We start from the raw sequence: 12,034 nt of genomic DNA on the forward strand, positions 1-12,034 counted from the left end.
ATGACTTTTGGGATACACCTTGTTACAGAAAGCTGTAATGTCGTTACATATCAGCTACCATATGAGTGGGTCTGCTTACTGCTGGTTCTTCCTTTGAGAAAGTAGTATTTACTACTAATTCAGTTGGTGCAGTAAATTACTGTAGTATGAATTGGTAGAATGACTTTTTCCACTCAAAGTTATTTTAAAATTTCTTTACTATTGTGCCACTGGTGTGATCAAACCAGTCACTTCTCTTCCACACATCAAAACCAATCGCATTCTCTATGATGATCTTTAATGCGGTCTATTCTTGTTCGACATCATCTGTGATTGCTGGACATTTGTGGAGTTGTTCTGACACCTCATCTTGGAAGTATGAGCAAACATCTTTGTTCTGCAGGTTGTTGATGTTGAATTTTCTGTGCGGTGAGTTTGAGAAGTGGGATCGTGGCTTGCGATACTTTGGTAACCTCAGATGGCTAACTAAAAATTTGAAGAGCTCAAGCAGAAGTGTCAGAGTAAAATATGAGCAATCAAGAACAAATGGTGGCAACAAAAAGCTTCTGAACTCGAAAATCTTTCCAATGTCAGGAACCTGCATGGCTTCTATGCTGAAATTAAAGAGCCTTATGGAGCCATCAACTCCTCATCAGGAACACCATCCTTACTGAAAGTGAGAACATCTTAAATCGTTGGAATGAGCACTTCAGCTTGCTGTTGAATCGCACTTCTACTGCCACTGGAGACTTTCTAAAACATGTGCCACAGCATCCTCCACAACCCTGGATGGCTCATCCTCCAACATTTCAAGAATTCAGCAAGGCACTCAATAGTATGAAACCAGGAAAGGCTCCTGGACCTGACAACATCAGGTTGGAACTTATTCAGGGTGGTGGCTTGCCCCTAAAAACTAGGCTCTTCTCACTCATACTATTAATGTGGGAAACCCACAAGGTACCAGCCAACTTGAAGAATTCCACAATTGTCACCATCTTCAAGAAAGACGATAGAAGCATCTGTGGTAACTACCTTAGAATATCCTTGCTCTCTCTCTCTCTGTTGCTGGTAAAACTTTTGCCAGAATCCTTTTAAATCGCTTTCAGACACTTTCAGAGACTGTGCTTCCTGAGTCTCAATGCAGGTTTCGCCCATCAAGAGGGACAATTGTCATGATTTTCTGTGCACGACAATTGCAGGAGAAGTGCAAAGAACAACAAAAGCTTTTACTATTAGTTTTATACAATCTAGAAAAGGCCCTTGATACAGTTACCAGAGAAGCCATGTGGATGGTATTAAATTGTTTTGGCTGCCTTGAATATTTTGTTGAGCTGATTAAAGCTCTCCATGATAACATGATTGGACAGGTCATCTGCCAGAATGAAACATCTAATGAATTCGCAATAACAAGTGGGCTCAAACAAGGACGTTCTTGCACCAACTTTATTTGCCTTGTACCTGGCAGCTATGCTTTGTGAGACATCTGTGAACAATGCTGGGGTAGAACTAAAGTACAAGTTTGATGGAGGATTATTCAACCAATCCAGACTCCACTCAAAAAAGTTCACAAGTACCACTCGTGTAACAGAGCTGCAGTATGCTGACAACAATGCCTCTCCAATTAATTCACCTGCAGAGATGTTAACTGTTTCAGCAAGGCATAACAACGATTTGGTATTGACATCAATATTCAAAAGACAAAGGTGCTCGCACAGCCAGCTCCTGGCTCTTCCATTCCCAATTGCGGCATATCCATTTCTGATACACCCTCCGAATAAGTGGACCATTTCCTTTATTTAGGAAGCATACTGTCAAATAATTTCTCATCTGAGAAAGATGTGGAGAACAGAACGTGTGCTGCTCATGTAACATTTGGTCTTCTTAGAAAACATGTCTTTCTTAATAAAGACCTAACACTATACACCAACCTGATGGTGTATAAAGCTGTTGTCATCTCAACGCTGCTCTATGGTTGCGAAACCTGGACATTATACCGCTGCGACCTGAAGAAACTAGAATGCTTCTACCAACAGAAGCTAAAATACATCATAAGTATGAAATGGGATGACTTTATATTAAATATCACCATTCTTGAGAAAGCAAAAACAAATAGTATAGAAGCTCTCATTATTGGGCACCAACTAAGATGGGTTGGGCATGTCCAGCGGATGAGAGATGACAGACTTCCACGTCAAATGCAGCACAGTGAAGTGAGCACAGGTAAAAGGCCCCAAGGTGCCCCTATTAAATGCTATAATGATCAATATAAGAAAAATCTAAAAACCTTGAACATCGATCCAAGTAATTGGTCCATCACAGCAGAAGATCACAGCCACTGGCGTTGAACTACCTCAAATGCTCTTCAGAACTTTGAGCAGGAACATTGAAGACTGGAGAATGACAAATGCCAGAGATTTAAAACTCCTCTTGGCCCAGCCATGTGCTCCACCTTCCATCATTTGTAATTTCTGTGGTCGCATGTTCCACACTAGGATTGGACTACTAAGCCATCGAAGACATTTCCACACCTGAACCGTGACAAAGGAAATCTCAGGAGAGAAATGAGAACTCGGATACGAATATCAGCCGCCACCATTGACTATTGTGCCAGCAAGACGAGTGCAACATACAGTAGAACTTTGAGTCCCTTTTACGATTTCGTACCTCAATTGGTCAAAACTGATCCCTTTTAGGATCACTTTGCTGTCTGTCTATCCAACTGTTAAGATCATTTAGATGTATCAAGATGACATTTATGTCACATACTAAGGCTTATGAACCTCTGGTGATGTAAAAATGTTAAGCTTCTAAGTCAATGTAATCGAAAGATAGGCGATTTATGTCACATATTTTGATACTTGCAAACTCATCCACCAAAACCTATGGAGTATTTCCCATCGACCTAGAATCATGAAACTTGTCAAGAAGCAAGGTTCACAGTACAAGTAAATGAAAAAATGTGAAAATTGTTAATTTGTAATTATATCACATGAAAAAAATCTTTTTTGTCATTTGTTACCCAGCTGTCTGTCCGGCCGTCTGTTAAGATGCTTTTTTTCTCAGGAATGTGTAGACACACCAAGCTGAAATTTATGTTACATACTAAGATTCACAGTCAGTTTTCCAGACATCATCACAGATCCTATCGTTTTTTTTCTTCCCATGCCACACTGTTTGTTGAAACATGGTAATGTCATAGTAAAACTTTTGAACCTGATGGTTTTGATGAGGTGTGCCGAGTAGAGAGTCCAGCAGCAGCTAATGAAAATACCCAGTTTTGGGATCTACTGTATATGTATTTCACAACTAAGATATGCTGCGATGGATAGATCAAGTAAAAGGTGACTCTGCAAATGGCCATTGTGATTGTGTGTATTTTGAAATGTTGGCAGTCCAATTGACTGCTGTTCAGATGTCGCCAGTGTCCAACCACACCAGTGTCCAACCAATGTTGCTATAGCAACAACATTATGAGAAGAACAGATTGGTCACCAGTCACCATAAATGGACACACGCACACGCACACACACAAGGAGGGGGGGGGGGGGGGGAGGAGGCACACCTCACACATACATTATTGCCATCTCCAACCACTACAGCCAGAAACACTGCTATAGAATGCACAGACACTGCAGTATGCGATAACAACGGTAACAACTATATTTCTTGCCTCATTGTCATAGGAGATTTTGACACAATTTTAAAACCAAGCCCCAGAATACAATTTTACTCTATTTCTCCTCAGAAAGCATGTAACTATCAATAAACCAAGGCACTATAAGAGCTAACATGATTATTGACAATGTTTTTTCCAACTTTGATATATAATGTTTTACTATTCATTTTTTCAGTCATAACTTACAACTTTGGTTACCAAGTATTGAAGTAATGATTTTAATTTATGTTTTGATTTTCATATAAATTACTAAGCCAACATTTGACCACAATCTCACCAAATTATGAGTGAAGATAACACCAACAACTTATAAAAAAAACTATTCACTCTCACCTTAAGGGTATGTTTCAGGGATGGTTTTCTTTTCTTTTCCTTTTTGTGGGGCAGGTTATTTATTAGTAAAATAGCTACTTCTACTTTTCACGGGAATTTATGTTCCTGGGCTAAATTTCAAAATTCATTTTGGTTTGAAGTGAAGCATCAGACTTCAGTACCTATCAGCCAATTTCTACCATAACTGCATTAAAAACTTAAATGATGCCTGAGCACATAAGCTAGCAAAAGATTATGCTCACTGATCTTTAAACTTATTTTGCTAGCTAATTAGTGTCACTAATTAGCATTTTAATACATCTCCAGAATAAAATAAGAAAATTATAAACTCCAATAACAAATTTAAAATTAAAACATTCTTGAAAGTCTTGAAATTCCCAGGACCGATATCTTGCAGTATTGATATCAATGACAGGCAAGAATCATTGAGATTCTCAATTCCTGCAGGGGATGAACTACACTAAACTACTCTACACTACTCTACTCTCGTTTGACCGATTTTTTCATTATCCAAAGAATATACTAACCCAGCTCCACAACTCCCATTCTTTACGAGAGGTAATGGGCTACAGATTTAATCTACTGTAATGATAATTTTCCAGTTTAATTCTTCAACTTATTATTACTTCCTACTGTTATCTACTGAAAATACACAATATTATCATAATTCTAACATTCCTACAGAACTCTGGCATTTACCCATTCAGATAAAAAAAACTGTTTATCATTTAAGTTCAAACAAAAGCATATAATTACATTTACAGAAGAATAGTTTTTCCCTACTTACACCTTCTTCATCACCATATGTCCAAATGTTGTTGAACCTATGTCGCAGTTCAATGTGAAGACAATAACCTAACTGTCTCTTCATTCTTGCTTTTAGAAAGGTTGATAGTAATAATGTATCTCCAATGCAAGCTGTAGATACCCAGTCAACCACTTTATCCATTTCAGTCTTCAAATAAATTATTGCTTCTTCTTCCAAGAAACTCAGATTTCTGAGATCAATCACATTTCTACATTCCTGCAATTCTTGCTTCAGCCGTTTCTCATCTCGCAAATTCAGATATGGAACGCCTTCATACATCACCTATATGGACAGGAAAGATTATCTGTTAGCAATTCTACATCTACTTCACAATAGCACACACTGTTTTAGTTTCACAACCTTATGTAGTACACTCCAAGGCCTGCTTAAAGAATTTACTGCACAGCATAATAGATAATGAAACAGGGAGTCGGGTCAGACCTAGATTTATTTACTTTCTAAGATTTCTTTGATGTCAGTCATTATAGGCATGCATTTCTGACTTTTAGACAGAAGTAATGAGCAACACCGTGTTGTTCAAAGAAATTTTGGGCTTGTAGTTAGTTCTCATCAGCTACACTCCATGACATTTTGACGAGCATCTGCCTGTCATCCTCAGGTGACCCATCGAAGACTAATGAAGACGTCCTATGTTCCACAATATATGGCGCACTGTGCATATTCCACATTTGCTTCAACATTATGGTGACTGACAAAAAGCATAAGCCTGTGGCAGTGCCCTCATTGCCGAAACTGTTAAACTCATCTGTCCTCACCATTACCGCTCACCTTGGCCATCAGTGTACGCTGTTTTCTTTGATTACAGGAAGTCGTGGACATGGTGGATTTCTGTACATCAGTCAACAGGTAGCTGTTACTACATTTCATCAGACTTTCCATCAAGCATATTTACACAGATTCTTTAACAGTCTAGTCACAAAAAAATGTTTCTCTGGCAAAAATTACTGTTTTGCTATACTCCACTGAATATCAAGTGATGATCCAATGTTTGGCAAGAGCAGACTTGCTTCGGCACAAAAGGGCAAGTGCAGTGTTGATATTCAGCTTTCTTCCATAGCATGTGCGGTATGACATAAATAAGCCATACCACACCCACAAGGTATGTGAAAAATTCCATCTTTCCACTGTAACAAATTGCCCTTCACTGATCCCAGCAGGATGGCAATCTTACATGGTGGACGGAAAACCACTTCCACCAGAAAACCACTTACGGTTCTAGCTATTTTAAATGAAATATTGCCAACAAAGGGAAGAAAAGCTAGAGATTTTACTGGTGTGCTCTCCTCTTTATCCATTTTCTGGTCCACAGTTTTAACTGACTGTGCCCTATTAATCCACTGGGTAGAATATCCATTTCCCTGAACATTGTCCTTAAGGTGGGTGAGCTTGTTAGGAAAAAGTACATGCCTCTGAGAACGTGTGATGTCTATGTACAAGCTAAAAAGCTCTCATAGTTTGCTACGGGTGATGACAACTCGATGATCATAAATATAAATTGGTATGAGTGGGCTTATGATAAACTGAATGCCACAGAGTCATCATTCTTCCATTTAATCAAAACACCAAGGAAAGGCAGACAACTACCTTTATCTAATTCAACAATGAACTGGATGTTCTTATGAATAATTTGAGGTGATATAAATGCTCCATTAATTTATCATCTCCACAACTAGTTGTCTCAGAAAGGAAACACAACATTTGGCTAACTCATACGCTGGGGCACAAATGTTGCTTATTATTGGTGGTAAAAGTAGACCTTCTTTATGAATTTTAGAGATGCCATAAATTTTGGTGGTACACAATCATGTGGTCTTAACCTTGTCTCTTAAGGTAATGAGGAAGAATTCAGGGGTGCAGGAGTCTTCCTTTGCACGCATCTTAAGGGACTACAATCAATCTTCTTGCACACAGAATCCTGAGTAGACCTCACATCTTTCCAGCATGAGCCTGAGCCTCATTTGTGAACAGTATGCAACAAACATTAAATCCAGCATAATCAGCCATGATGAGTAGTTCGTTCACTTACTCTGTGCTTTGTTGCACAGGCTGAATGGGAATGATCAGGTGTCAGCAGAGTTTGTTATCATGAAATAAGAGAACAAAATAATGCAATTTAAGACATTAGATTCTCCCAAGGTAGAGAAGGTATTTGGAACCTTTCACAGTGCAAGTAAGAGAGCTGTGACTAACACCCGCTTTAGTATTCAAAATTGTGCCGGAGCAAGGGTGAGGTTTATTTTGCATCACGCCAAATCATTATAGATGTGCAACTTAGTAAATACAAATAGTAACGTTCTGGGCGATCTCTGCCTTTGAGGAGGAGGGTACAACAAAAAGTAGCATAATGATTAAGTAACTAGATAAAAGACAACGGGAGAACAACACAGTGCAGTGATCAAGTGTTGAACTCTGAAATTACCAAATGTAGCCTCACATTTAATTGCAAAAACTGTAATGGTCAAGGAAGTAATTATTTGAAGGCAGTTTAGTGAAGGAAATTAAGCCTTCTGAATGGCAAGTTCATATCCCCTTTCTCAGTGAAGAAGGAAAGATTCGCGCCGCAGAACGACCATCTAGCTATCTGATTCGAGTTGAAAAGAACGCGTTTCAGATTGAATGGTTCACTCAGAAAAATCAAGCTCGGATCATGAAACTTGCATTAGTCCTCCTCTAAATATTCATCCTCCAATGCCCCACAGAACTCAAACGATGGATGACTTGTGATTCTTCACCTTCTCCCTGCTTACTTCATGTCAAAATAGTTTACAAGTGAACTGTGGATATTTGTCTCCAATTGGCAAAAACTTTTGGCAAATTACCACATTGCTATCATGTGTGCTAATGAACTGATCGATTGGAGGTGGGAGAGGAGGGGAGGGGGTTTGCCGGACTTTTATCTCCTCCCCCTCTCCCTCTGATTGGCCACTCCACCAATCATCATTACCCCCACTCCTCCCACTGACACAGTGTTCCATTTCAGATTTACACCCAGGTGCGTGTGCTGTTAGCAGCTCTTGTTCAAAGAACAGCAGACAACACTCTAGGCCACATTGTATACTGGAAGACACACACAGACTTATACTTACATACAGGCAGCTGATATCACCCACATTAGAGGAACGGTGTGCTCAAAACTTCAGTACACAGGGCTCACATCCTCTCTGACAACAAATGTGTCAACCTACAACTTAAACGTCTGAGAGTGATTTTCTGGAAGAACTGCTACTGGAAATTAAGTGAGCCCTGCGTCCTATACCCTCTGTGCAACTGGAGGAACAGGAAACGATTCTCAAGAGGATATGCCCATTACATTTATTCCTTATTATGGTGCATTATACAGAAATATAAGACAAAATCTCTGGAAACACCAACCGAAGACAGTCTTCCACCCATTGTCCTAAAAAGGGCACTGCTTGATAGTATAAAAGACTACCTTTGAGTACGGAACCAGTGTCTATCAGACACCCCACCAGGTCAGAGAGTACTGACAAAGATTGTTGTCGAAAACACCAATGGCATACCAGATTGCCTAACAAGGTTGCAGTCGCAGACCATTGTCCGACGGAATTACATGGAATGGATTATGACTCCACCATGGTTCAGACACAGGTGACCAACTTGTAGGCCTGTGTCATTAAGGAATCTACTGAGACCCTAGTAAGGGAACTGCTGATAAAGCGTGATAGCAGGTACATTCTTAGTAAAACATGGGGCCGCACTATTAGAATGGTAAAGAAGAAAAATGATACATCACACATCAAGCTGACTTCGAGGGCAGGTAAAGAGACAACAGAGTTGTTGCCTACATGTGCACCTGGGCACAAACCTAGGACGGAACACCCTGTCGGCAGGAGGAGTAGGGCTAGGGATGCTAGGTGTGGACACCCAATCAGAGGGGGACAGGGGGAGATAGTAGTGTAGTGCTGGCCCACCATCTGTCAGTTGAGCAACACACTTGACGATGGCAACATGGTCACTTTGCCTGTTGGACACTGACATGCAGCAGTTCACCAGTGAATTATTTCAAGATGGATGATTTGGCAGAGACCTTGCTTGTAGAAGTCTGTATTTTGGTTGTTCAGGAAAAGTTCAACTTCAGAAACGACCTTATCATCATTCTGCAAATGAATGCCAAACAATGGTTTCTTATTCAAGAAAGGAGTAAATGGTTGTCTCTACATCAGAAGATGGGGATGATGCAAGAGTTAACAACCTGTACAAGCAGCATGCAACCTATGGTGTCCTACTGTTTTGGAGCACTTTACTGTGATGCTACATCTTGACAGCCCACTACAACCACACCAGGAGATATCGGTAGTACAGTTTGCCCCTTTGAAGGGGTATGAGGAAAAGTACTGTTGTATTACATTTATCAACCTTCAGCATCACTAGATCAGGATCTTGTCTGAGATTTCATTAAGCAGCCCTCTCTGGGGATGTCATGTGTTACTACATTGAGGTGGTTTTTCAAAAGAGCAGTAAGTTTCCCTTCTAATTTATTTTGCAACATCCAAAGGGAAGTGTGGTACAGCTTCTTCAACACCACTCGCAAAACTTGTTGAAGTTGGTGCTCTAGGTTTATGTGCAAAATTGAGTCATTGAGACTTTGAGGGGACAGCACTTGAATTAGTGGTCCTCCAATGGAATTTTTATTTTACCTCAACTGCATTCATAAGTATATCCAGTTCACTGTACAATTTAAGGAAGATGGAATTCGGCCTTTCATAGATGTTGTGATTAGACAGAAGAATGATGACACTCTGGAGCATTCAGTCTGACAGCCCACTCATACCAATTTGTATCTACATCATCGAGTTGTTATCACCCATAGTAAGATAGTGTTCACGGAAAATGGATATTCTACTCAGCAGATTAACAGGACCCTATCAGTTAAGACCACAAACCAAAATAAGGAACTGCTAAATCGGAAAAAAAAAATTAATTAACTTGACTTCTGACATTGACACAGATAAGACAGCTAATGTTTTTAAACTCTCTTGATTTTTTTTCTTAGATGCATAGATTTTAAAATTTTGACTTTTCTAATATTAAAGTCCCCACTATGAACCGTGGACCATGTCGTTGGTGGGGAGGCTTGCGAGCCTCAGCGATACAGATAGCCGTACTGTACGTGCAACCACAACGGAGAGGTATCTGTTGAGAGGCCAGACAAACGTGTGGTTCCTGAAGAGGGGCAGCAGCCTTTTCAGTAGTTGCAGGGGCAACAGTCTGGATGATTGACTGATCTGGCCTTGTAACAATAACCAAAACAGCCTTGCTGTGCTGGTACTGCGAACGGCTGAAAGCAAGGGGAAACTACGGCCGTAATTTTTCTCGAGGGCATGCAGCTTTACTGTATGATTAAATGATGATGGCATCCTCTTGGGTAAAATATTCCGGAGGTAAAATAGTCCCCGGGTGGGGACTACTCAAGAGGATGCCGTTATCAGGAGAAAGAAAACTGGCGTTCTACGGATCGGAGCGTGGAATGTCAGATCCCTTAATCGGGCAGGTAGGTTAGAAAATTTAAAAAGGGAAATGGATAGGTTAAAGTTAGATATAGTGGGAATTAGTGAAGTTCGGTGGCAGGAGGAACAAGACTTCTGGTCAGGTGACTACAGGGTTATAAACACAAAATCAAATAGGGGGAATGCAAGAGTAGGTTTAATAATGAATCAAAAAATAGGAATGCGGGTAAGCTACTACAAACAGCATAGTGAATGCATTATTGTGGCCAAGATAGATACAAAGCCCACACCTACTACAGTAGTACAAGTTTATATGCCAACTAGCTCTGCAGATGACGAAGAAATTGAAGAAATGTATGATCAAATAAAAGAAGTTATTCAGATAGTGAAGGGAGACGAAAATTTAATAGTCATGGGTGACTGGAATTCGAGTGTAGGAAAAGGGAGAAAAGGAAAAGTAGTAGGTGAATATGGATTGGGGCTAAGAAATGAAAGAGGAAGCCGCCTGGTAGAATTTTGCACAGAGCACAACTTAATCATAGCTAACACTTGGTTCAAGAATCATGAAAGAAGGTTGTATACATGGAAGAACCCTGGAGATACTAAAAGGTATCAGATAGATTATATAATGGTAAGACAGAGATTTAGGAACCAGGTATTAAATTGTAAGACATTTCCAGGGCAGATGTGGACTCTGACCACAATCTATTGGTTATGAACTGTAGATTAAAACTGAAGAAACTGCAAAAAGGTGGAAGTTTAAGGAGATGGGACCTGGATAAACTGAAAGAACCAGAGGTTTATAGAGTTTCAGGGAGAGCATAAGGGAACAATTGACAGAAATAGGGGAAAGAAATACAGTAGAAGAAGAATGGGTAGCTTTGAGGAATGAAGTAGTGAAGGCAGCAGGTGATCAAGTAGGTAAAAAGACGAGGGATAGTAGAAATCCTTGGGTAACAGAAGAAATATTGAATTTAATTGATGAAAGGAGAAAATATAAAAATGCAATAAATGAAGCAGGCAAAAAGGAATACAAACGTCTCAAAAATGACATCGACAGGAAGTACAAAATGGCTAAGCAGGGATGGCTAGAGGACAAATGTAAGGATGTAGAGGCTTATCTCACTAGGGGTAAGATAGATACTGCCTACAGTAAAATTAGAGAGACCTTTGGAGAAAAGAGAACCACTTGCATGAATATCATGAGCTCAGATGGAAACCCAGTTCTAAGCAAAGAAGGGAAAGCAGAAAGGTGGAAGGAGTATATAGAGGGTCTATACAAGGGCGATGTACTTCAGGACAATATTATGGAAATGGAAGAGGATGTAGATGAAGATGAAATGGGAAATACGATACTGCGTGAAGAGTTTGACAGAGCACTGAAGGACCTGAGTCGTAACAAGGCACCCGGAGTAGACAACATTCCATTGGAACTACTAACGGCCTCGGGAGAGCCAGTCCTGACAAAACTCTACCATCTGGTGAGCAAGATGTATGAAACAGGCGAAATACCCTCAGATTTCAAGAAGAATATAATAATTCCAATCCCAAAGAAAGCAGGTGTTGACAGATGTGAAAATTACCGAACAATCAGTTTAATAAGCCACAGCTGCAAAATACTAACTCGAATTCTTTACAGACGAATGGAAAAACTAGTAGAAGCCGACCTCGGGGAAGATCAGTTTGGATTCCGTAGAAATACTGGAACACGTGAGGCAATACTGACCTTACGACTTATCTTAGAAGAAA

General features: G+C 40.0%; 1 protein-coding gene across 1 annotated transcript in view; it reads right to left on the reverse strand.

Annotated features, from left to right (window-relative positions):
• The window catches only part of LOC126274332 (pre-piRNA 3'-exonuclease trimmer-like), a 209,310-nt gene that overhangs the window by 159,311 nt on the left and 37,965 nt on the right, over window positions 1-12,034 (reverse strand). The window contains exon 3 of the mRNA XM_049977104.1: window positions 4,776-5,078. Coding sequence (XP_049833061.1) covers window positions 4,776-5,078 — 303 coding nt within the window. The remainder of the gene's footprint in view (window positions 1-4,775; window positions 5,079-12,034) is intronic.

This window comes from Schistocerca gregaria, chromosome 1 (genome assembly GCF_023897955.1).
Source record: "Schistocerca gregaria isolate iqSchGreg1 chromosome 1, iqSchGreg1.2, whole genome shotgun sequence".
NCBI classification, from domain to species: domain Eukaryota; kingdom Metazoa; phylum Arthropoda; class Insecta; order Orthoptera; family Acrididae; genus Schistocerca; species Schistocerca gregaria.